This window comes from Bidens hawaiensis, unplaced genomic scaffold (genome assembly GCF_021521415.1).
Source record: "Bidens hawaiensis isolate Kalapana, Puna unplaced genomic scaffold, B.hawaiensis_p1.1 tig00001236_1, whole genome shotgun sequence".
Classification (NCBI taxonomy): Eukaryota; Viridiplantae; Streptophyta; class Magnoliopsida; order Asterales; family Asteraceae; genus Bidens; species Bidens hawaiensis.
In genome coordinates, this window is record NW_027491070.1 from 1,483,500 (window position 1) to 1,511,305 (window position 27,806).

General features: G+C 40.0%; 2 protein-coding genes and 1 pseudogene across 2 annotated transcripts; 2 read left to right on the top strand and 1 right to left on the bottom strand.

Annotated features, from left to right (window-relative positions):
- Window positions 1–3,084: 3,084 nt before the first annotated feature.
- Window positions 3,085–5,827, top strand: LOC143568559 (shikimate O-hydroxycinnamoyltransferase-like). Its single transcript, XM_077054689.1, has 2 exons — window positions 3,085–3,555; window positions 4,848–5,827. Exons 1-2 carry the CDS (start codon window positions 3,118–3,120, stop codon window positions 5,727–5,729), a joined length of 1,320 nt encoding a protein of 439 aa, XP_076910804.1. The 5' UTR covers window positions 3,085–3,117; the 3' UTR covers window positions 5,730–5,827.
- Window positions 5,828–20,553: 14,726 nt separating this feature from the next.
- On the top strand, window positions 20,554–22,447 carry LOC143566303 (OVARIAN TUMOR DOMAIN-containing deubiquitinating enzyme 5 pseudogene; annotated as a pseudogene).
- A 713-nt stretch (window positions 22,448–23,160) lies between these two features.
- Window positions 23,161–25,778, bottom strand: LOC143567306 (uncharacterized). Its single transcript, XM_077053760.1, has 4 exons — window positions 25,234–25,778; window positions 24,115–24,185; window positions 23,669–24,014; window positions 23,161–23,571 (listed from the first exon to the last, which is right to left on the bottom strand). Exons 1-4 carry the CDS (start codon window positions 25,345–25,347, stop codon window positions 23,407–23,409), a joined length of 696 nt encoding a protein of 231 aa, XP_076909875.1. The 5' UTR covers window positions 25,348–25,778; the 3' UTR covers window positions 23,161–23,406.
- Window positions 25,779–27,806: the final 2,028 nt, after the last annotated feature.

The following is a 27,806-nucleotide window of genomic DNA, read 5'->3' on the forward strand; positions in this document are numbered from 1 at the left end:
TATATAAGCTATATTTTCACATTTAGATATATATTAATTATTAAAATATTTGTTCCAAATCCAATCGTTCATTTATTTATTCGGATACCCAGCGAATAAAGTTTGGTTGCTGGGTAACCTGATGACAAAAGACGGACTCATACGCATGAGATTGTAAAAGTATTGGGTAGCCTAAACTCATCATCTTCTGTTTAGCAGAAAACCCGGTGCATAAAGGTTCATAACGATAAAAATCATGCAAGGATCTCGAACTTGATATGTAGCGACTTCCGGCCGGAAAAAAACGTTTTTAAGTGGGGACCATCTATCAACTATTTAGCATTATAATTTACATGATATTTTTAGAAGACTTTCTAGAAGCTTATATAATATTGTGCAACTTGTAAAAATATTATCTTCACAATTATCAATTAATATAGTTTCTAATTATGTTACCACTTCAATAACTCACTGTCTAGAGTGTAACTTCGAATTTATGAATTGGATCAACAGACTGGGTGAGAGACGTTACACGGTACATACTTTTAATACTTGACATGCATTTATTTCGAGATTGAGTCCGATAGTTATGAGAATTTTATGGGTATATACGTTGTGGCTAGGATTTCACACCAATCAAATAAATAGCATTAAAATCGTTGTCTTGTAGTTGGTTCTTTCTTTCATTTATTTATAGATTAGGTAACACTTACAAAACGAGTATATGCGTATTTAGGGAAGCCTGGAAGGACAAATCATCCGAATTTATTTGACTAATTTTATTTTTTTCAGAACGGCCAACTAAGTAACGCTGGGTATTCCGTACGCGGCCCCCATTTGCTAAAGGTAGCCCGAGCCGGCCACTAGTCCGGACAGACGGAGCCCCTAGCGGTCCATCTATTGAGGGATTCACCGGATAAAACCCGACCCTTACGCTCGCCAAACGGCACGACAACGAGGAGCCGGTAAAACCGGGTGAGATCAGGACTCGAACCCTGGCAAGCCAGGGTCATCCCTCATATCTCTCATATAAATTGGTGATACTGAGGTTTGAACCCCCTACATCTCACTTATAAAGTGAGTGCTCTACCATTGAGCCACACCCAACTTATAATTTATTTATTTTGACTAATTGAATAAGACAGTACAACCGGTAACCTCTTTAACTCATAAACAAACGTCTTGATAATCATCAATAATAAATGTTACCAATATTGAAATTCAAATTGTAAACCTCTTGCTATTTGGTTAAATTCTACTTGTGCAAGTCTACTAGGATATCAATGTATGAACAAACTAGAGTTGTAACTTAAACCACTCAAATAATTGTGTTCACTTGTCTTCAATGACAAGAAAAAATTGTGGTCTATGAGCTTTCACCTTTTCTATATAGTACAAGAATGTGGTTTAAGAATTTGTTTGGCATGGTGGTCCTATGTGACTTGTCAAGTCTCAACCATGATACAAAATGTTAACTATTCAAAATCTTAATCATCATCATTTTAAGCCTAAAAACTCAAAAGTACAATAATTTTAGTTTGGGTTTAGGTTCTTAGGCAAATTGAGTTTTAATTTTATAAACTATACGTGACCAATTAATCAATAATAATTCTTATAGGCAATGTAATATGACTTGTGACATTTTTAACTGTGACTCTTGTCATTTTGAATCTCACTGTATTGGAAAGCTAACTTGGTATGCCCCTAATTTTTATTTACGCTATTTCAAAACCACTTACATTATTTTGATTGAAAATAAGTTAGTTATCATCGCAAATGAAGTTAACCTAAGTTAGTTCCCCAACTTCTCGTCATAGTGCATCGTAGCAATTTGCATTCGTATTTGTTCATTTATAATATAAACTAACTTTCTGATAAGTTGTTTACAATTGTTTGGTTCATTGAATAGTGCATCGTAGCAATTTGTATTCGTATTTGTTCATTTATAATATAAACTAACTTTTTGATAAGTTGTTTACAATTGTTTGGTTCATTGACATGTCTAAGGAAGAAATTTGGTGTTTTATGCGACCCATGTTTGAAATCCTGCCCCAACATTTAGTTTTGGCGACACCAGGTGATAGTGGAAGACTAGACGAGCAGGTGGTGTTCATTAGTTGGATTCTTAAACTGAACGAGTTTTATCTCACCGCACTCTTATGTCTTCGGGCGAGTGTGCACGAGCGTTGACCTTGAGAGAAGGTTTCCCCCCCGAATGAAAGACAAGTATATCATGATATGGTAAATTTAGACAGTAACCTATTGAAAGATTCGTTAACCGCTAGAAAAAAATATAATCATGGTTTGATAACCATACTCTCGAATTAGGTTATCTATGAACGATTAATCTAGAACCAAGATAAATAAATAAAAAATTCAAGGTGACGGCGGCAGCCGGGATACCATGTGAAGCAATTAACATTGGCAACATCAAAATAATTATTTATTCATTTTACATTTCATAACCTTTTACATTTTAACTTATATTATATTCATTACCAAAATAAATAAAACAAGAGAAAAGACTCCTTGAATCCACCACTTGTGGCGTAATCATAAAAACCTTGGGGTTTTTCAGTAAGATTTCAAAATTTAATGTATTATTTTTGATGAATTAAGGTAATATAAGTTTTAAATTAGACGTTGTACATGGTTGTCAATTTGAATTTCAAGACTATCTGGGTTTTCGTCCCATCATATGTTACAGTTCTGCTTTTGTGACAACACAACAACTATTAAGTAACAGACAACTATATGGTTTCCCAAAAAATCGCGAAAGCCAAACTCTTAAACCGGCGTATACTTGGTTAAAACAAAATAATCTAATCAGAGCAGAATACTGGAGCTCTCCTGTTCACAAGAAAGTCGCAGTAAAAAAAATAACAAAAATAAAAAAAGAAGAAGAAGACTCAATGGCATTTGACAACTAATTCCACCATTCAAATACAATTAAAAAAAAGTTAAAATATATTAAAAATCTCCCAACTCCAATCTCTATATAAAGGCTCACACACCAATAGCAAAATGTGTGCAACCCCAAACCAATTACCAATCCTCTCTCATACTATTATTATTATTATTATTATTATTATTATTCCCCCCAAACACCCACACACATTTGTTGTCTAGTCTTTCCTTATGAATTCCGAACAAAAGAAAACCATGAACATAACAATAACCAACTCATCACTCATTCCACCTGCAAAGACAACACCTGATTCTTACAACCAGCTTTGGACATCTAATTTGGACTTAGTTGTTGGTAGGATTCATATTCTAACTGTTTACTTCTACAGACCAAATGGATCTTCCAACTTTTTCGACCCGAATGCGATGAAAAAGGCGTTGGCGGATGTGCTTGTCTCGTTTTATCCGATGGCTGGGCGGTTGGGTAGAGATGAGAGTGGTAGGATTGTGATTAACTGTAATGGAGAAGGCGCTTTGTTCGTTGAAGCGGAGTCGGATACGAGTTTGGATGATTTTGGAGAGTTTACGCCTTCGCCCGAGTTTCGGAGCCTTACGCCCAGCGTTGACTACTCGGGCGACATTTCGTCTTATCCGCTGTTTTTTGCACAGGTACGGGTATTAAATTGGTAATTAAATAAGATTTATTTGCTATGTTTCAAGCTTCCACTGACGTATGTGAGTCATAGCTTAAAACTGAGCAAATAACTCGCTAAGATCTATGAGCAAATAGTTCATTAAGATTTATTTGCTCTGTTTCAAGCTTTGACTCACATTATGCGAGTCAAAGCTTGAAATAGAGCAAATGGCTCGCTAAAATTTATGAACAAATATCTCAATAAGATCTATTTGCTTTGTATCAAGCTTTGACTCACGTTATGCGAGTCTAAACTTAAAATAGAGCAAATAGCTCGCTAAAATCCATGAGCAAATAACTCATTAAGATCTATCTGTTTTGTTTCAAGCTTTGGCTTACAATATGTTTAGACAATGCAAATAACTTGAACCCGAACCCTAAAAAGGGTTAGTTATTGGGTCACATTTTTTTCCGAACCACGTTGAAAAACCCGAAACCAAAAAAAATCCTTGAAGAACAAAACTCCATTGCCCAATTGAAATAAGAAAATTAGGTTCAAAAAATAACATAATATGAATACACTAGGTCATGAGATCTTGGTTCACATCACAAACAATAAGTCATTTGATGCATAGAGTTAGAATTAAATGATAGCATCCAACACAACATGAAACATGTGAACAACTTGATTTTTAATAGTTGCTAGATCTATCTTTTAGTAACAGATCTGCCCAAAAAAATTGAGTAGTTTTATGCATTTCTTTATTCTTTTAACAGCGTTTGGATCCTCGAGTGAATTTTTCTGAGACGGAATGTCAACCGTCTATTCTATATAACATAAAAAAATATAAAGATAAGCATGAAGTAATAATAATAAATACATAAAGTTTTCCAGTTGTTTGATTTAAAAAATGTTGGAAACCTTGAGTATAACTATGTCCTTTTTTAATGGCTAAAAATATATGATTTCTAGAACAATTGAAAATTTTGTAGTCTTCCTAATTTTATGATAAAAAAAAAAGTTTTGTCAAACTCAAATTGTATTCTTATTACCCAACTCATGCCATTTGCGTGGATATTACGTTATAAAGGCATGTGAGGCCACCCTATAAACATTCAAAGCTGTATCTATGTGGTCCAAATATCTTTACTAAGGTAGTATGAATGCCCATAAAATTTCCAGACCACATATAATGCCTATTGTATGTTACAAGTTACAAGTCATAAGTGCATAATTTAGTTAGATGAGTAGGTAAACTAACTTTTAATTTTAAGTTTTACCACAATTTATAAATCTTGTTCTAATTTTGACTTTTATACTCTATAGGTAACATATTTTAAATGTGGAGGAGTCTCATTAGGTTGCGGTGTACACCATACATTATCAGATGGTTTATCATCTCTCCATTTCATAAACACATGGTCCGATATGGCTCGTGGGTTCTCAGTAGCCATCCCACCCTTCATTGACCGAACCCTCTTACGAGCCCGCGAGCCACCCACTCCAACCCATGACCATGTTGAATACCACCCACCCCCCACCATGACCACCACCACCCGAAAACCGGGTTCTAAATCCTCCACCGCCATGCTAAAACTCACACTCGAACAACAAAACGTGTTGAAAGCGAAAGCCAGGACCGACGGCGGGCCCAACTACAGCACGTACGAGATCCTCTCAGCCCACATTTGGCGGTGCGCGTGCAAGGCTCGTGGGCTCCCGGTTGACCAATTGACCAAGCTGTATGTAGCCACTGACGGGCGGTCAAGACTGAGACCACACCTCCCACCTGGCTACCTCGGGAACGTGGTCTTTACCGCTACCCCGGTAGCTGAGTCGGGTACTCTTACATCCGAACCATTGGTCAACGCTGCGAAACTTATTCACAACACGTTGACCAAAATGGACAATGACTATTTAAGATCAGCTATTGATTACCTCGAGACACAACCCGACCTATCGGCTCTAATTCGTGGACCGAGTTATTTTGCTAGCCCGAACCTTAATATAAATGCATGGACTAGACTGCCTGTCCATGATGCGGATTTTGGGTGGGGTCGGCCCATTTTTATGGGGCCCGCGATCATATTGTACGAGGGGACCGTATATGTTCTACCGAGCCCAAAGAATGATAGAAGTGTGACATTGGCAGTGTGTTTAGATGCAAGTGAACAACCACTTTTTGAGAAGTATTTGTATGAATTGTGAGGTTTCTGAACCAAACAAGATGTAGGCAGTTTGTTCATTGTGGTTTTTTGTTTGATTTGTTGGCTATTTTTGTAATAATAATTTGTAATTCTAGCCCATGAAGAGTGAGTTTGGTACATTATACTTCTCATATGATATAGCTAGAAGCCTAGGATGGCTAAATGGGTAGGCCTTTTTACTTTTGGGTTGACGAGTCAAACCCGACATGAAACCAAAAAGGCTATCCGGACCCAAAAATGGTGTCAAACACATAAATCTAAAAACGACACGACTATTTGCAAATTGACACGTTCACGACCTGCTTAACAAGATTGTTAAATTTTTATTTTTGTTCTTTTCCTTTTTAAACAATTCTCTTTGAACCATGTCAAATTGTCCCCTTATTACATAAAACACATTATTGGAAAATATGTAAAAATAAATCTGTTAAACGAGTTACCAATGAACCCATCAGGTTGACACGAGCACGACCCGTGAAGCTAAATGTTAAAAGATAAAAGCTATAATCCATATACTAAATAAAAAAAGTTAATTTTTACGGGTTATTTAAGGTCATATAAGTCAACTTATTTATGGTTGTGCCTATTATTCATGTATTCCTATCTCGTCAACATGAAATTAGTACAAGCACAAATTAATAGTAGTACGTTGAATAACTATGATAGATGAAGAAAAATACCTAATCTGTCAAACCAGAACGATGTATAAGGAAGACCGATGTAAATTGGGACAAAACTTTTCACATTCTTTAGGTTTCTAGGTTATTAAAAAATAACTCAAATAAAATCACAAAATTCCTCATGTGAATGGGCACCAATGCACCATGGAGAAAGTTAACATCAACAACTGACGGTGTTAAGTTTTTGAATAAACCGAGACAAGAAGAAAACTGAGTAACTAAAAAGAAAAAAATATCCGGACCGAAAACTAAGCAAACCTCAGTGACTAAAACCGTACATAACTCAAAATTTAACTTTAGTTCCCATGAATTGACGAAATCAATATGAATGGTGACTTTGACCATCCCACCAACCTTCTTCAAATCTTGAATTCTTTCATTTTCAAAAAGACAAAATATAGCAATTCTTCTTCCCTAGAACATCATTGTGCTTCTTCACATATGGCAACTGAAGAGGTAGGTCCCAGCAGAGCCCAGTTGGACCCGCAAGACTCACCTTAAACAGGGACGTCTGCGCAGAGACCAACTGGATCCGCAGGACCAACCATGCTCAGAGAAGTGACGTCCTTACGCGCAGTATGCAAGCTGGTCCCGCAGGAAATGCCTCCCATGGTGAAGGACTCCGCCTGTTCCCGCAGCCTCGGATACAAGCCATGAGGGAAGGCCACCCGCGCAGCATGGCTACACGCACTAGGCACTTAACTCTCCCCAGTGTCACCTGAAGGAATGAGCAAAGGCGGGAGGGGGAAAACTCCCGCCTAAATGAACCAGTCCGTATGATGGAGGATCTTTTGTGTGATACCTGACGAGGTACAGACAAAAGATCTGACCAAGAATGCGACAGCTCACTGACAGCAGCATGGCAGACAGCACGCCACAGCACTGTGACCAATAGCCGCCGCCTACCCACCAACTCCTGCCATACCACGTGCCTAGCCTGTAGTTGGCAGAAGAGGAAGAGTGCACGACACGCCTGCTCTGTGTCAGCCGCTACCTATCCACCACTCACAGGCAGGGCACGTGCATAGGTTACAGTTGGTAGCGTGTTGGGCCGGCTAAACCCCTTGGAAACCTACCTTCGGCTATAAATACCCCAATGGTATGATCATCTTATATTATCATATTATCATCATATTATACCTGATATCTGCTCTAGCAATCTCTTAATATACTTTTATATTTAAAGAGCAATCTAGTCTGATTCTCACGCCGGAGGGTGGTCACAAGGAGGAACCCCCCCCCCCTTCTCAGTGACGAGCTCACGGTGTCTGTTTTGCAGGTTATCAGAAGAACAGTCTTCCAAGGGTCTAACCCCTCGTGGGAAACATCTCTCCAACCCCCAGGTTACCAGTAATCGGTCGGGGTTCGACTGGTGTTTCTTCATTGGCGCCATCCGTGCATAAAGCTAGAACTACAATTTTCTCCAGTTTTTTCAAAACTTTATACAAAAGATGGTTAGAGAAATTCCGGTAACCACAACCCCAGCTATTGGGGGGAATACCGGCAACACAGTTTTTACAAACACTACTCCGGCTACCGAAGCCGGAGCAAGTGAAGTAAATTTTACGAACACTACCCCACTTATTAAAGCAGGGGCAAGTGCAGTAAATGACCGCCTACTGGGATCCACCGATACCCAGTTTGAAAAACGAAGACTCCCCCGCCAGACTCTCGACGAAGTCAAGGCATGGGCGGAGGCACGACAAAAGGAATTCCAGGCTGAGTTGAACGAACGCTTGCGTTCCGTGCAACAGGCCGACGAATTCGAATACTGGGAGGATGACTCGGAGGAATCCGACTCCGACGCGAACCCTCGTCATAAGGCAAAAGGGAAGCGTAAAGAAACGGAAACCCAACCGAAAAGGCATTTTGGACAAGCCTTCAAACCAAAAAGCATAGATGGAAGTCCACGAGACTTCTCTAAAACGTTCAGACCAAACGTTACAAATGCAGGAACGTCCAAATTTGCAAGGGACATTGCTGAAGCAATTGCCCCGAAGAGCGCTAAACAAATGCCTAACATAGGCACATATGACGGCCTATCTGATCCAGACGACCATTTGAACAGGTTCATAGCGGGGGCAACCGTTAGCAATTGGACGGAACCCACGTGGTGTTACATGTTCCAAATGACGCTGGTGGGGGCTGCTAGGGCTTGGTTTGATCGTTTACCGGTTAACCACATTTACGACTGGGCAGACTTCCAGCAGAAGTTTAGCCAACACTTCAGCCAGCAGCGAAAGTATACCGAGGAGCAATGGACAATCCTTAAATGCACACGGGAAGAAGATGAATCTCTGCCAAACTTCATCACTCGCTTCAACTCAAAGAAGTTAAGTTTGGGCAATATCAGCGAGGATCTTGTTCGCGCAGCCTTCATCCAGGGCGCGCAGGACCCAGAGCTTATCCGGACCCTAACGGGTAAAGATGGAATGCCATCCACATGGGATGGCATCATGACAGCAGCCAAACGCTATGCGGAAACGGAGAAGCAACTGGGTAGAGACCTTCCGCAGAGCACAAACCTTTACACCCAGAGGACGAGAGAGGACAACGTCCTCACCGCCCGATTGAACAAAAAACGGAAGCAAGGCATTTGGCAGTCAAGGGTAAACTTTGACACCTCATCCGGCTTACAGCACCGATTGGGTGAAAGGGATAATGTAAAGCCGCACCGGAACCCCAGATGGACGCCACTTACCAAAAGCGTCACTGACATATTTGCTACTGAAGAGCTCCCATGGCCAAAGCCTCCAGAAATCCGACATCGTCACGATGCTGATCGGAGCAAGTACTGTGACTATCACAGAACAAAAGGCCACAACACTGAAGAATGCATAGACGTAAAAGACATGGTCGAAACGTTCGTCAGAGATGGGACGCTCGCGCACCTCGTGGCGAAATAAAAGCTAAGCAGGCAGGCAGGTGCGTGTGGAACCACGGCTGGGGTAAACACGAATAAAAAATCAGCTTCAGTAGAGACTACATGCTGCGTAAAGAACGAGATCCCGAAACAGGTGCGTGTCGGCTCGATGGCGCTCCCATCCCAACAACATGGAAGGGAGCTCATTTACACAGTTTGCATGTAAATCAATTCCAATTTGTAAAGAAAAGGCCAAGAGCCACTTCTAATGGAAATGATTCTCTCTAGAACATCGAAGCTGATGATTTTACATTTATACTTTTCTGGACACTAATATGCCGGTTTTCACCGCATAATTACGTGAAGTCATTGCATGGGAAGGCGGTCCTACCCGCACGAACCCAATAACGTGACAAACCTTCACGCAGGTCAGTTGAAGGGGAAAAAGTTCAGCACCCAAAAATGAAAGTGCCGGTCTATCCGCATGAATCATTAAGGAAACTGAATAATAACCTGTCAACAACCGCGCGTCGAACGGTTAAAACTATCCAACACTGGACGACATTCACATTACGTGAAGTCGTTGCGTGGGAAGGCGGTCTTACCCGCACGAACCCAATAACGTGGCAAACCTTCACGCAGGTCAGTTGAAGGAGTTCATCCCATTAAATGAAAGTGCCGGTCTATCCCGCATGAATCATTCGAGGGAACTGCACCAACAACCGCGCGTCGAACGGTTCAAAACAAAATTCTTAAAAAGATGAGAAAAACCTACACGCAGGTCAGATAAGGGTAAAGTCTTGCCATCCTACTAAGTGCAAGTGACGGTTCTACCCGCACAATCACGAAAGGGGAAGCAAAACTTCACACCTATTATCAACCACGTTCAAAGGTTAACTTATCCTCAAAAGGTAAGAGAAACCTACACGCAGGTCAGATAAGGGTAAAGTCTTGTCATCCTACTAAGTACAAGTGACGGTTCTACCCGCACAATCACGAAAGAGGAAGCAAAACTTCACACCTATTATCAACCACGTTCAAAGGTTATTATTCTGAACACTTGGAAAATTGCTAATTTAAACTAAGTATGCAAGTCATAAGTTTATAAAGCAAAGAATCCAATGAAAGGAATAACAATCGTATATTTCAATGATATATTACAACAGTGGCCGGGTAACTACCTGCCTAAAAGAAATCTATACAAAGCTAAGTCTATCCTAGCAGTGGGAAGGGATCTTCAGGATCAGGCTTCAGGGCCACCTCCGCTTGGACCAGCACCGTCAGAGTGCGGCTGCCCAAGGAAAGCCTTAAGGATGTTTAGCCCATCATCAGCAGCAGCAGCTTCGTTCACCTTCTCCACCACTGGATGCGGGAAGGCAGCGTACTGGTTCACAGCTTGGTCATAAGCAGCTTCAGTATTAACATTGAATAAAGGGAAGTTGGAGGGCGGAAAGCCCCTCTCAGCAAACCCTAGACCAAGCAGGAAGCCAGTCTTCTCCCCATCCTCATGAGAAGCGTTGAGGGCTGTGCTCATCGCATCGTCATAAGAGGTCTCCGAAAGGACCCGACGCACAACCTACAAGAGAATACAAGTTAGAACATTTTCTAATTACGAGCAGAAAGCGTAAAGAAAAAGTTAAAGATACCTGAGGCAACGCTTCTCGAAGCAGCCATTGGAGGGTAGCTTGACTTTCTTTGTAAGCACGTTCGGCTCCGCTCTTATCAAGGTTGGCAAGTTGAACTTCCTTGGCGGCAGCCTCTTCGACGCTTTTGAGTTTCCTTTCAGTGCGGTCAAGCACCCCCCTCTGGTCAAGGATCTCCTGCAGCTTCTTGGCATCTTCCATTGCCAAGGCGTCATGAGCATGCTGAAGAGCCTTTAATTTGCATTTAAGCTGCTCATTCTCTTCGCGAAGCGGCTCAGCAACAGCTTCAGCCTTGGCAGCCCTCTCAGTTGAGTTTCGCGCAGTCTCCTTGGCCAGCCGAAGCTGTTCATTCACAGCTTGGGCAGCCTTGGAGCGGGCCTCGAGTCGCGCCTGGACTTCAACCTCGAGGGCCTTGAATGCCTTCTCCTTCTCGGCTGCGGCAGCGGCCAACTGCCGGTTCTCCTCCCGAAGAGCCCGCGCTTCAGATACATCTTTGGCGCGAGCTGCTTTCAACTTGTCGTTCTCACGACAAAGCAGCTCGACGCGGGGCTGCGTCCGGGCCTGGAGAACCCGAAGCTCATTGGTTAGCCTACCCTCTTGGTAGCTAGCCATGGCTTCCCCCAACGCACCATGAGGAGCAGCGTGGCGAGCCCAGTCCACGCACTCCACAGGGGTGCGAAGGGTTGTTCCTCGGCGTATGTTCCATCTTGGAACATACACTTCATTGGAATCCGACACTGCAAAAGAAACAAAGGCAGTTAGGAAAAGACGATAAAAATATATACGGGAAAAAGAACCCTACGTACCTGTAGGGTCAATAACAGGCCGATAGCCGCCAAACCCATCACCTGAACCTAAAGGAAATCCATCCAACAGGTCAGGCAGACGGGAAGGTGGCATAGATCGGCGGAAAGCCCGGCGCGTACCTGATGGTCCGGCCGTCGGTGCCGGTGGCGCAGGTATAGTGGCAGCCGCTGTGGAAGCCATTGTTGGCACCGCCTCCTCAGCAACGATAACCGCCGGCTCCGTGAAAGATGCTGTAAAAATTGCACTCACGGCCGGCGGAGACACCTTCTCAGCTGGAACAGCCTCAGGAAGGCTGGAACCAGCGGAAGCAGGCGTAGACGCCTGGGTCGACGCCTCGGGAAGGCTGACCGAGCCTACCGTCATTGGCGGGGGAATACTTGCTCCAACTCCACCCTGGAATGCGTCAACATCCACACCTGCACAAGCAAAAGTGTTAGAAAATTTATTTGAAACAACAAATCTAGACAAGAATTATGGGGGTACTTACGGGGTTTCTTGAGCTTGAACGCACGGACGAGCGGGGGCGAACCCGATGGAGCCATCCTCTTGACACCGGTAACCGTCGTTGTCGCTGCCTCCCCGGAGGTAACAGCTACAGCCTCCGGAGCGGTGGTTTCCTCACCACCGGGCTTCCCCGCCACCTCTACACTATCTGACTCGGAGTCAGATAGGACTACCGGGCCGGCAGTGGACACCTTCTCCTTGCCCTTCCCGGCGGCAGCCTTTTTCTTCCGCACCAACGGAGGACCTTCTGCGGATTCCTCAGAAGAAGAAATGTCAACAACTCCAGCAGCAGGCACAGCATTGAGGGGTTCAGGGTAGAAGATAGGCTTACCTGGCCGTCGATGGCTCAGGATCTCTTGACCCGGCGGGTAAACCTCCACGAACCGACTCGCAGTTTGCTCTAGGATGGGCAACTCGTTCTCGTCCAGGGCACGAGTACCCATCCGTGCGGGGCCATCTTCCTCCCGCGGATTCAGGAGCGATTGAAGATCGTTACCCTCTGAAATCAACAAGAAAGTTAGAAAAAATCGAAGTCAGCAAAATGAAACAAGACGTACCATAAGGGATAGAGTTCGAACCATATTCAAGGACGATCGGAACCTTATCCGCATTCGCCGCCTTCCACACCCGGCTCATCCCCAGCATCACCATCGCCGACTCCGGAAAACGGAAAACCGGGGACTGGACCCGAGATATCTTCGAGAACCATTCTGCCTCCTCGTAGTTGAGGGCGGGAAGGTTCGGAAGCGCCTGGCCATTCTTGAACTTCATGGCGATGGGGATGGCGCGAGCGGATATGAAGAAGAACTCTCTTCTCCATGAGCGAAGACTCCGCTCGGTGGTACAAATCTTTAAACCCTTGATACGGGTTGTAAGAGTGTACCACCCCTGGATGCACCTCCAAGTGTAGAAGGTCATCAGACGGTCAACGAGGGGCTCAAGGCCCAGTATCCGGCACACCCACTCAAAGTGCCGGACCTTGGCAATGGCCATGGGGTGCACCTCTGTCAGGTGCACACCGTGCCTCTCCAGGACACGGTACACAAACTTTGTCAACGGAAACCTAAGGTTTCCGTAGACAAAGAATGCAGCATAAACCCCGATCTTGCCACTAGGGGCATCGTACACAGTATGGTGGGGTTCAGGAAACTCAGGCTCGAGAGACTCGAGCATGAACTTCCTGACGATATACTGGTACAGATCGACAGGAAGAGAGCACTGGCATTCGCCAGCAGTCTTCTGGTCATCAGCATCATGAGAAGACATGGTGGAAGAAAGATGAAAAGAGATTTCAGGGTAATGCTTTACTGAACAGAAAAATTCGCCGGAAATTACTTGAGAAGAAGAGATGAAAGTGGAAAGTGTGGATTGCAAATAACCCTCCCCCCCTTTATATAGTAATCGCAATTAATGCGGTGAATTTAATGCGGAGGAGAGAGAAATCAAATGTGCAATGAAACTATGACACGTGGCAAAAAGCAGACTGGCAACAGCTGTTGACAGGACGTGTGCCAGTAATTTCGCGGCCACGCGCCCGAAAAATCGCGCCCACGCGCCTGAAAAAGCGTCTGGAATGACCATATAATGTCACGTCACCATAACTTCCTGCACGTCCTGACACAGTCAGAAGAAACCGTCGCGCGACGTTCCAGAGGTTTGGACTGTTCCTATCTTTCCACCAACCTTTCGAATTTCAAAATTCAAAATTTAAAGAAAAAAAAAAAAAAAGAGAAGCGGGAAAATACCCCCTTTCCTTGGCGAACAAGTAACCATAAGACGGATGCGGGTACAGTGTTAAGGCAAAACCCTTCACATACCTAGCACCCGCAGGGAATTGAAGCCAAGAAAACCTTGGCGAACAAGTAACCATAAGACGGATGCGGGTACAGTGTTAAGACAAAACCCTTCACATACCTAGCACCCGCAGGGAATTGAAGCCAAGAAAACCTTGGCGAACAAGTAACCATAAGACGGATGCGGGTACAGTGTTAAGGCAAAACCCTTCACATACCTAGCACCCGCAGGGAATTGAAGCCAAGAAAACCTTGGCGAACAAGTAACCATAAGACGGATGCGGGTACAGTGTAAAGGCAAAACCCTTCACATACCTAGCACCCGCAGGGAATTGAAGTCAAGAAAACCTTGGCGAACAAGTAACCATAAGACGGATGCGGGTACAGTGTTAAGGCAAAACCCTTCACATACCTAGCACCCGCAGGGAATTGAAGCCAAGTACCTCGGCAACCAAGTAACTATAAGACAGGTGCGGGTACAGTGTAAAGGCAAAACCCTTCACATACCTAGCACCCGCAGGGAATTGACGCCAGGAATACCTTGGAAGTAAAGTAACCGTAAGACGAGCGCAGGTACAGTGTTAAGGCAAAACCCTTCACATACCTAGCGCTCCGCTGGGAATTGAAACCAAGAAGGATCTTCTGGGCAATGCTTGCGGAAAAGGAAATAACATCCCCGCATAGCGGGAACGTCGAGAACTACGTTGTTTGAAGCTCCAGGATGGAATTGGTGGTTTTAACATAATTGATCACTATGTTCAAAACTACCAAAACCTCATGGAGAATCCACACAACTGGGACTCAATGCTCCTGACCTGCGAGGAGGTTACAGACCTACCCGCATCATACCCAAAGACCAAGCAGGAAACTCGGGCATTTCTGCAAGTGACAAGGACTTCCCATGGAAAACCTTACAAAACCCTTTTCAAAACCCTTTTAAGTCCAAAAGTTCACCTCACTTTATTAAACACGCATGAGAAGAACATTGGACTGGGGGGACTTGAAGAGGTAGGTCCCAGCAGAGCCCAGTTGGACCCGCAAGACTCACCTTAAACAGGGACGTCTGCGCAGAGACCAACTGGATCCGCAGGACCAACCATGCTCAGAGAAGTGACGTCCTTACGCGCAGTATGCAAGCTGGTCCCGCAGGAAATGCCTCCCATGGTGAAGGACTCGGCTGTTCCCGCAGCCTCGGATACAAGCCATGAGGGAAGGCCACCCGCGCAGCATGGCTACACGCACTAGGCACTTAACTCTCCCCAGTGTCACCTGAAGGAATGAGCAAAGGCGGGAGGGGGAAAACTCCCGCCTAAATGAACCAGTCCGTATGATGGAGGATCTTTTGTGTGATACCTGACGAGGTACAGACAAAAGATCTGACCAAGAATGCGACAGCTCACTGACAGCAGCATGGCAGACAGCACGCCACAGCACTGTGACCAATAGCCGCCGCCTACCCACCAACTCCTGCCATACCACGTGCCTAGCCTGTAGTTGGCAGAAGAGGAAGAGTGCACGACACGCCTGCTCTGTGTCAGCCGCTACCTATCCACCACTCACAGGCAGGGCACGTGCATAGGTTACAGTTGGTAGCGTGTTGGGCCGGCTAAACCCCTTGGAAACCTACATTCGGCTATAAATACCCCAATGGTATGATCATCTTATATTATCATATTATCATCATATTATACCTGATATCTGCTCTAGCAATCTCTTAATATACTTTTATATTTAAAGAGCAATCTAGTCTGATTCTCACGCCGGAGGGTGGTCACAAGGAGGAACCCCCCCCCCCTTCTCAGTGACGAGCTCACGGTGTCTGTTTTGCAGGTTATCAGAAGAACCGTCTTCCAAGGGTCTAACCCCTCGTGGGAAACATCTCTCCAACCCCCAGGTTACCAGTAATATGTCTGGGGTCTGGTTAGTGTTTCTTCAGCAACCTTCTTAAAAAGATATCACGTGAAAACTGAAAATAAAACACAATTTCTTTACCCTCCTTTATAATTATTTTGAACGACAAATTTTTAAAATTAAGCACTAGCAAGTTGTCACAAACAACCTATTCTATAACTAAAGCACTAACAAGATGTTAGAAACAGCCTATTTTATACTCTTGGTGCTTTTACGGAGAGTTACTTTATCATTATAGATTTGAAATATATATTGCATATACATAACTAGGGTCGAGATACTATGCAATAATGACTTAATGCATGATAGGTATGCGAGGCAATCAAAGACAAAAATACTATAACGCTCAGCCGAAAACTTAAAACGCTCAGCCGAAAACTTAAAACGCTCAAAAACGGTTTACGTGAAAAAAAAAAGTAAAAAATTGATCGATTAACGATCCAAAACTGTTTATTTCGGTGAACCAATGATTAATTGGATATATATTGACGATTTTGAGATCTTGTGATGTGATTTCATAGATCGATTTCAAGAAATATAAGTATTCTTGTAACCTTGTACGTAAGCAATTATTGTATTGAATCTTTTCTCTACATAAGTATATATATATACTATTTTTAAAATTTTTACTTTTTGAATATTATATAATACATTTAGGGAAATATTATCCATTATTGACCGAACAAATAAATCAAATAAGAAAAGTTCTAAAACATTGATATAACATCATTGTTTTTCTATACTTTTTAAAATATTTCTTTTAAAATATATTTCATTTCCTTTATAATTTCAAAATACACGGTTTCGAGTTATTTAGTTTGCAATATGTTTACATACACAGTTTCAATACCGGTTTAGTGTTGTGAATATACGGTTTTTAAATCCTGGGAAGTAAGAAATTTATCATTAAATGTTATGTAATCGTGTTACGTAATACGTGTGATATTTTAAAATACAAAATACAACTTTATTCTTATTATTATATGGTTTTGCAATTATCATATATATTGGTTTTAATTAATTTAAATTATTACTTTTTATTCATTGTGATTTCCAACTGATGAAATGGCTGGTGACGGCCCCACTTTTTAACATGTTACTTCCAATGATCCACAATTAAAGAAAGTGTAGTCGTCGGGCACCAGAAAACGTGTTTTACCATAAAACTCAAGAAAACTCAACCTGAACACCACCATCACCTAAACACCATCGCTGACCACCACTTCATGAACACTACCGCCATTGACCACCACTAGCTATATGAACAACAGAACAACATCACCAACTATTTCCAATACATAAAATAGGAGTTTTCTATCTAAAATGTTTTTTTCCGGCAACATGGGATTAATGGAGTTACACTTCCATAATTAGTCGTTGATCATTGGAAACAAACATATTTAAGTGTGGGACCGTCACCATCCATTTCGTTAGTTAAACTTATTTAAAACCATAATATATCATGATTATATTGTACCAAACGTACGGAAACAAGACCATCGCTGCCGTTATAACATTTGTGAAACCCTAATAATATTCATTCACTCCACACTCTCTCTAACAACAACAATGGAGTTCAACCATCGAAGATTTGATACGCAGAAGCGCTACAATTACGTCATCTCCACGTCATCTCCGTCGTCGTCTTCTTTAAACTACTCGTACTTGTCCAACCAACCCATGATCCGTACGCACTCACCCATTATTTTGTAATTATTATTATTATTATTATTATTATTATTAGATGTTCGTTTTGACCATAAGGCTGAGGGGTGTCTAACGGGGGCGCGAGTGGGGGCTCCAGCCAATAATATTGTGACGTGTGGTAGAGAGCGAAACTGGATAAGGGGGGTGTTGGAGCCCACGTTGGAGCCCCTGGCCCTGGTGTGGAGGGGCTCCAGCAGGGGCTCCAGCGGATTTTTTTTTTTTTTTTTTTTATAAATACATTCAAAAAACGTATTATTAAAAAAACTCATAAATTATTAAAAAAAACACACATTAAAAAAAAATACATTAATATCTAAAAATAAAATAAAAATAAAAGTACTAAAAAAACATTATTCTTATTCTTCGGCTTGGTCTTCTTCGATCAACCTCTTTCGGATACGTTTCTTTTGCTTTTCCATTAGCATTTGATCGACCGGATTTAGGTTACTGAAGTCTCTAGTAAGGAAGTCCAAATCTCTCATTCGAATTTTTTCCTTTTTGTCATTAGAGACCACCTCCATGGTTTTGTTGAATTTATTGAGGGATTCAACAAGATTGGCGATGTTTACGGCTTCCCCCTCAGCCGGTTTTTTCCCCTTGGCGTCCCGTCACAAGGCTTCCTTCTCATCCGATGACCACGGAGTGGTTTTCCGTTTCGTCCTCGGAGTCGAAGCCGGTCCCGACCCGTCCGTTGCAACTTGTTTTTTCCGGTGGACGCGTCTTCTTTGTCCCGTAGCTTCACCGTGTGATTCTTGTGTCTCCGGAACAACAAAGTTAGGAGACGGTTGTATGTTGGATGGTTGAAAGCCGGATGATTGTTGCGGCTCCGAATAAAACATCGGTTGGTCCGGTGACGACCATAAATCGTCGTCAATATAATCTGAATCTAGGTTTGGGTACCAATTTCCAGCCATGTTTTTAAAAAAAAGTTTGGAAGATGAGTTGATTTTGGGTTTTTTTTGGAAGTTGTGATAATTGTTTTAGATGAAATGGGTTATATATAGGAAAAAAAAATTTTTTTTTTATTAAATAAGAGCCCAACGGCTCATTTTTAAGCTCCAACGGCTCTTTCACGTTTTCCCATGCCCCTTTACGCCATATTCGTCCCGCGAAGGTGCTTGCGCCTGCTTTGTTTTTCGTGCTCGCGCCCCTCTCGCGCCCCGGGGGTGTGGTGCTAGCGCCTGGGGGCGCGAGCAGAGGGGCTCTAGCGCCCCCGTTGAAGCCCCACACCCCTCAGCCTAAGTGGTCAAACTTTAAAAGATACTTGGTGTAGGATTAGATGTAAGACGTTATTACTGTTATTATTATTATTATTATTATTAGTATTTTTTTATTTGATTTTATAAAGTTTTTAGTTAAAGTTTCCATGGTTTGTAAAAATTGTAAAACCTAAAAATCTGATTTGAATGTTGTAACAGACGGATTACAAGGCATGGCACCGGTGAGAGAGGCGCCGGCGTTGATGCTAGTGCAACCGCTGCGTTCGTACCACCCGTGTGAGCCGGATATGCGGTTGCATGGTGAACAGTTCTCACCGTACGGTATAACAGTCCCCGTGGCGCGTGAGGAGAGGTATGGTGGCGGTGGGTATCACTACGGTGACGTTCGGAGCGCTTGAGGCTGTTCAGGCTCCGGTTCCGGTTCCGTTCCAACGGATGCCTCCATCACCTGATCAGCTTATTATGTTGGTTAGTTGTTTATTTAAATATAGGCGAATTTTATTAAACACCTAGCAAGACGCTAGGGGCCAGACAATAATAGAATGTTACAGGAAGAAAACGACACTAATCTTTCTTAACAAAATTATAAAATAACGACCATATGTAGTCGGCCAACATTTTGGGTCGAAAACGCCGGGGGGGGGGGGGGTTCTTTTTGGCAATAGCGTTTTCTACAAAACGCGGGTATGACACAAATTTTGAGGTTTTTGTGAGAGAGTGGTAGAGAGAGGCGTTTTGGTGTCTTTTGCGCCCACTTTTTGCAAAATGCCCAAAAGCTGACGAGGCGTCACATGGCGTAAAATGCCCAGATGTGTCTAGTTCTAACTACACATGGTCTAAGTACTGTATAATGACAAATCTGAATTAGGGTTTCTTGAAAATTTTATCATGATCATGTGTAAGGATGCCACATGATCCCAACAATAATTGAGTGCTTTTTGCTAGCTAAAATGATTAAAAGTTAAAATCCTAAAGTTTTGGTTTTGAATTTTAAACTGAGTATATGCATGTGACATGTGTCTGGTTCTATGTTCTACGATACTAAAGAAAATATTCTCTAGTTAGCAAGTACTGTTTGGTTATGATCAGTGATCACATAAATGTACAAAGTTATATGTACCCGATGCATGGTTGCAATTTGCAAAAGTCGTTAGGCGCTCCAGGGCAGTCGACTAGAGAGTTGCGAGTACTCGGGGAGTACTCGGACCGTGGTAAATTATAAAGATTATATATATATGTCAAGTATCATAAATCTACTAATATTTATAACAAAATACGTGAATGTCAATATAAATACGATACATTTATAAATACTAAAGTATATAAGTTTTGAAAATAATTAATTAAAAAAATGATAGTCGTTTTTTAATGTTATAGAAATATGAATTATGTATAACTTTTTAAAGTCAAAATCCGCTCGACTTGACCGACTAGATCCAATTGTGGTGGAGGTTGACCATTTTTAATCAATTCCGAGTAACTAGGCAGAGCTAAAGAAAGTCGCCTCGACACCATACCTTGTAGCAAGTACACGGCGCCTAGTCGGGATTTTTACAACCATGACTTGATGTCGTATTATTTTTAATGTTATATCAATGCATGTAATCTTATATATACTCAATCTTGTCTAATGTCTAGATATAGATATTCAGAATGCTAGTGTTGTTTGATCATCAGTCATCACTACTTGTAATAATATGTTACAGCCAAAGCCAACCGGTGTGAATGTGTCAGGATCAAAACGCCAAGTGTCACCGTCTGTTGCAAGTTCAAGCGGGTTTGGTTCGAAAATAATAACCGAGGAATGGAAATGCACAGTGTGTAACATTACCGCTACATCTGAGCACGGTCTGAATGACCATTTAGCAGGTAAAAAACACCAGGCAAAAGTGGACTCTTTGAAAGGTAATAATATCGGTACTGGCGGTGACATTGGGCTCGGAGTTATGAAGACATCTATGAAGGCATCTATGAAGATATCTGCAAAGAAACAAACACCTGAGGTAAAGAGTTTGAAAGGGAATAATATTACTGGTGGTGAGATTGGATTAGGGGTAACTAGGAGTGTTACAAATGTGAAGAAAAGTGATGGTGGAAAGATGAGAAAAAAGTACAAGTTTTGGTGCAAGATGTGTAAGACTGGAGCTTATGATGAGGTGGTTATGAGGGATCATAAGAAAGGCAAAAAGCATTTGAAAAACCGTCGGATGAAGGCGAAAGCGCGTGCACAAAGGAAATCTGATGAATAGGTGTATGTAACTATGTATGGTTATGTTGGTCACGTTGTTTAGGTTAATTTATCTTTGTTAGGGATATATAATATATGTCATGAATTGATTTTTATCTACACATGGGTGTTTTTTGTGATTTTTTTTTATAATTTTCATGTTATGTTTGATATATGAATATATAATATCTCTTTGGTGAGTTTTGATCAGATGATCAGTGGGTTGTTGACAGCCTTTAAAACGTGTCAGCGTAACATGGAAACTGGAAAGAGATCTAATGTTGTCATCCAAGTCAGACATTAACGAACATAAATGAAAGTGAAGACATAAAGAAAACAATTGAACGAACATGGCTTCTGTTCGTGTTCATTCATTTTTAGTTAATCAAATTAACGAGATTCTTAGTTCATGCTCGTTTATTTGCTAAACAAACAAAAGCTGAAACAACTTTAGAGATAAAACACAAATAAAAGATAAAACAGAAAACAAAATTTTGAAGTTCAAGTTGGGAGATAATTAATCCTGAATAAAAAACAGCTTTGTGTTATTGTATGGCTGTGTAGAGATTAAAGAGACCAAATCAGAACTATTTACAGTTCTAACTATATAGTTTGTGTTTTCGTTATAACTACTGAACTTAAGGAAAAATATGTAACCGAACTCGCTTCTGTTGGTTATGCAAACACAACTGCTACTGGAAAAATGAAAGAATATAGTATTGATATTGATATTTTGACAAAAGCTATAGCCGAGTCTCCGTTACCAACCAAACCGATCCTTCAAAACCGACTAAAAGTGCAAAAAGGAAAATAAAGGGGCCCAAGAAGAAGCAGTCCGTGAAGAAAGAATACAAGAAGAATAAAGCAACATTGTAAGTGATCGAATGGTTGAAAACGAAAGATTAGATAGAAAACTTGAAACCCTTGGTTTGATGATAAATGACGTTAAACCAGACGGGCATTGTCTGTATCAAGTGGTTGAAGACCAGTTAAAAGTCAAAAGGTCAACTTTCTACACATTTCAAGAAGTTAGAAAACTGGTAGTTGATTACATGAGGAAAAATGCGTCGGATTTTCTTCCTTTTTTTCTGTCAGAAACCCTTACAGATGATGATATGGAAAAGAGGTTTGAGAGTTATTATCATGAAGTCAAGTCAATGGTTGCTTGGGGTGGTCAACTCGAACTCGGTGCGTTGACTCATTGGTTTAAGAAACATATCATGATATTTTCTGGATATTTTCCTGATGTGGAAAAGGGAAAAGAGTATAAATGTGGCGATTCTTTGGATTCGAGTATTGTTTTGTCATATCATAAGCATGCGTTTGGGCTTGGCGAGCATTATAATTCGGCTGTGCCCGTATAAAAAGTAACCCAAATGCGTCAGGTTTACATTTCATACTTGAAGTTTATTTTATACTTTTTCCCCATATGTTTAGACTCTGCAGTGGAGTATTGTAATGAATTGTTATTGAATTTGAAATTTTAGATGCCATCTGAATTCTGAAGTATGGTGTTTGATTTGAGTTTATGACATTTGTGCTTTGACTTTGACTTTGACTTTTAAGAATGTTACAACATACAAGGGTATTACCGTCCGTTTTTTTTACTGAAAAATTTAAGTTGAACTACTGACTACGATTTTAGAAAACAACCAACCAACTGATTTTACCGCTTACAGTTTGAACAGAAAGATGTGATTAAAATACTAGTAAATGTAACAGACAATCTCGAGTTTGATGGTTCGTGATTATAATACATAACTATTAAAGGTTACAACGGCTGATTTCAAGTTTCAAACTCGGCTGTTAATTGTCGTAACCAAACCATTAAAATCCCGAACCAACCACATGCTTCTGCTTCGGTAGTCTGGCAGTTATAGCTTATAAACATCATCATTAAACTGATTTTGTCAATAATGTATATGCCAAACCGTTTTCAATAATGTATATATGCCAAACTGTTTTCAATAGTGTTATAATGTTATATGCCAAACTGTTTTCCAAGTTTAAAAACAACTTAACATATAAAAATTAAACAGACAAAACATTAACTTAAAAAAACAAAGTTCTTCCAAAAAGATGTTTTTGTTTACTCAGCCAAAGTGGTCAAACACATAATTATATCAACATATACATCATTATAATTTTCATCATCCTTGTTTCCATATGACAAACAAAACAAAAAGACTCACTAATCCCACAAACCTTTCTTTACATAGATTCTAAGCCATAAAGTTACCATCAAAACATCAACGTAATTCGAAGTCTAGGTCTTGAGTATATAGATTTAACCTAATCCATCTAGTTAAACCATCGGTTCAGTTCATACCCTTAAAGCCACCGGATCTTGCCACGATATCTTCCTCTTTCCTGATCGGTTTGTTGAACCATCGACAACATTTCTACATATCGATAGCTTCAAATCATTTTGTTGTTCTATTTCTATCCTTTGATCATCAAAGCTCTCTTGTAATTCCTCTTCTTCGACCTGAAAATAAACCAGCGATAAAACGTTAGAAAACTTTAAAGAACATTTTAACTGTTTCAAAACGAGTTTTATGGTTAATCAAAGTTAGCTAACATACGGATATCAGGTTCAAGTCGAATATAGGTGCTTTAGCTTTAACCACAGTTGACTTCTGGTTAATATCAATCACTGGAGACGAGTTGTTTCCATGTGAATTTACATTCCGGTCCAAGTGAAACACGGGAAGTGGTTGACTTGGAATGATGTTTTTCATCTTCGTGTGCGTGTTTCCCCTTTGGACTTGGTTGGGAATCAGGGGCAAATTGGGGAAAGTTGCCATCTTTGTCGGGTTACCCTTCTCCTTGCTTTTTCTGTATTGGATTGTTTCAACATTATGCGATTTTACTTGCTGCGGAATTGACGGTTTGGTTTTCCTTAGAAACTTGTGGCGTCGCCTCAAGAATCTGCGAAAACCAAGAACAAGAATTAGAATCTTGATGGAAATTAAATTTCTTGATTGCTAAATTGTGTATGTTGTAAATAGCTAGCAAAGCGATACCGTACCTAACTTCAGCTTCTAAAGTACGTTTCTTTTGCTTCATGGCATCCAATCTGTTTCTTGCAGCCTCGGTTTCCTGTAAATTCAGTAACATGTTAAAGATTTTGGTGCTAAAAAGAACCACATATCCTATAAAGTTTTGGAAGGTTACGGTATGAATATCTATTGTGAATCGTGTGATTCAATTCCAAAGATGGAGGAAGTGTTATAGGGCCGATAGTAATACACTGTGAGGGACGGAGTAAGGGCCCTTATCCGCCCCTACGAGTCGTCGATTGAACCATTGAAATAGTAATATTTATGAACGAGCGTTTACTCGACTCCTAGCTCGTAAGATATTTATTCTTGTTCCTATGCGGTCTTAAGTAAATCTAATTATACTAAAACGATCATGATGGCACTAAAATCAGCAATAAAAATTAAAAAAAAGAGCAAGAGAAACCGCAACTTCGAAGAAGACTCAAGACACAAAAGATATGACATGAACACTCTTCTATGGATGAATAAGCGCAAAATAATAATATTTATGATCGAGCGTTTACTCGACTCCTAGCTCCTAACAATATTTATTCCTGTTCCTACGCGGACTTACGTAAATCTAATTATACTAAATTGACTAAGATGACACTAAAAGTCTAAAATCAACAATAAAAACTAAACTAAAAAGAGAGCGAGCAACCGCAACTTAAAATCATACAATAACCTAATTAACTTCAAAAAAGACTCTAAAACATAAAAGATTTATGACACAAATACCCTTCTGTATATGATGAATAAAGCACAAAATCTTTGCCAAGAAAATTATGCTAAACACTTCTCAATCCAAACCCTATCACCCAAAAGTTTGTAACTAACAAAATACACCTAAATAATCAAGGGTACAAGCATATATCAAATAAGTAATAAAAAAACAATTCTGTAACAAAAAAAACATGAATTTTCCTAAGAATCTTGAAATAACATATAGATCTATTCAAACACATAACACATAAGATCAAGAGATATTAAGAATTCTTATATGACATATCACAACATATAATTAAAACAAGAAGAACCCACAAGGAAACAAATCAATCCAACTCCAAAAACACAAATCTTGAAGCATAAAGATCAAGAAAGTATACCTTTTGCAACTGAAGATAATCTTGAACAAGGGTTTGATGCTTAAATCTTGCCCTAATAATATCATCATGAGATGATGAATCAAAAGCAACCCCTTTCATCTTCTTATTACTCATCAGATCTCAAATATGATAACAATAACATTAATAATATTATAAAGAAGAGAGAAAGAGATAAAGAAAGAGTTAATATTATTATTATGAGGGGTGTGTAAGGAAGAAAGAAAGAAAGAAAGACTTAAAAAGAAATATGCTTTTTCCTGTTTTCTTCTGTGTTGATGGTGATGAAACTATGACCAAAGAGAAAGCCCCAAAAAGCCCACATAAATCGGTTGGTTTGGTACACAATGGAGTGATGAAGATGGAGAATTTTGGGGGGTTGCAGAAGGGTATTTCTGGAATAATAATATACATATACATAATTAATATTGGTCTCTTTGTTTGTGTGTGTGTGAGGTGGGTTTGGTTTGGTTGGAGTTTGAAGACTCTAATTATGATTTCTTTTCAAAGATTATTATCTTTTAACATAATAAGTTTTTGGTCCAAATGGGCCAGTTGAAGAACCATAGGGGATAATGGGTGTATGTATAATGTATGTGTGTAGACTAATAATCTTTCTTTGGTTTTCTGATGATGGGTATGTTAAAGTTTCCATTTATTATCAATAAATGATAATAAATGAAAGATGTATATATATTAAAAAAAAAAAATTTTAAAATGTGTTTCTTGAGAGAGAAAGATTGAAGAGAGAGATGAGTTGCAGTTGTTGGTTGTGCCTTGTTTCTAGGCCTGGTTTCTTTAATATTTTGTTTCTGATGGTGACTAGATAAAATTACTATTTTACCCTTCTTGTTACTTGTTTGAAATATCTTCTTTGTGGAGTCATACAAGGGTAAAAGTGTAATTTTTACAATAATTATGGAAGATACAGGTTTCTAGGCCTGGTTTCTTTAATATTTTGTTTGAGATGTTGACAATAATGAAATTACTATTTTACCCTTCTTGTTACTTGTTTGAAACATTCTTCTTTGTGAGTCATACAAGGGTAAAAGTGTAATTTCAGAATCATAATGGAAGATAGAGGTCAATTTAATAAACTTTCTGGTTGGGTGTCACTGTATATGTGTAATCCTGTTACAAAAGTAAACAAAAGAATCTTTCATCCACCATCCAGCAACTAAAGGGTATTATGGTAATTTCACATGTCTATATGTGTTCTCATATCTTGGTTTACCCACCATGGTTGACACTTACCTGACAAAAAGTGTCGGCATGTTTAAGAACAAGTTGAACAGGTTAAGTGGAGAGAGAGAATCTTAAAGTGTAAGGGTAAGAAATGACATGTTTAAAAGTTGGGAGAGTTTATTGCAAATATAAGTTACTGTTTAGTCCTCCTATTAGGATGCTTGTCCAATTCTTGTCCTTTATGCTAGGGGTGTGGTTTTCGTGGTTTTTATTCTTGTAAACCAAACCATTGAACTCTTAAACCGAACCGAACCAAACAGTTCATTACGGTTTGGTTACACGGTTTGGGCCGCAAATAATTTGAAAATGTTTTACATATATAAATACAATTCGTCAATGATCATGTTTGAACACAATATGTCTAGAAACATAAAAATACATCATAATAAGTGGCCTGAGATTTCGAGTATGAGATCATCAAGTATATATATATATATTGATTTATGGTTTAATAATTTATTGAAGAACATTTAAAAGAGTTTCATTTCACCTTGCTTCTGTATTTGGAATTTGGGTTCAACCATTTTTCAATACGTATTTAGTTAATAGTTAATATGTCTATTATATAAACATTTGCACTACAAGTTCATATTCAACATAAATATTGACATATATAATATAAAATATTTAAAAGATTAAATATAATTATACTATACGGTCCGGCTCAGTTTTATACGGTTGGTTTTTAATATAAACCGTAAACCAAACTGTTCACTACGGTTTGAAATTGTTTGACACCAACCGACTGTTACTTGAAGAAAAAAATCAATCGTGAAACCGAACCGATGACCGGTTTAAACGGTTTCACAGTTTCAAACCGAACCGTGAACAACCTTACATTATGCAATTATGCTAAGCATAAAGTTTACAACTTTACATTATTGTGTAAATGTGTAATCAAATCTGGACCCAATTGAATTTTCTTCAACTAATCATATGAACCAGTAAAAAACTATGCAACAAATAAATAAATACAAATAAACAAGTATTGTAATCTAGTTGATTGCTCAAATCAAATAACAACCAAGTGTTAGTGTTACTAAAATCCAACCGAATAAGGCAAGTATAAAATCTACCGTGTTCAAACAGTTTTATTTGTGTTTAAATGTTTTTGTTACAATTTGAATTGGGTATCATAATCTTAATGAGTATGTGTGTTATCATACGTCTTGTTTAATCAAGTAAAATCCGAGACTTATAATCAGTTTAGGAAAACAAGAAACACAATATATAATTAACTAGCTTTTGAACTCGTGTATTACACGAGATTTGTCAAATAATTAAATTAAATTAAGTCCGTTATTTCAATTGTGATTTTCAAGATACTTGTG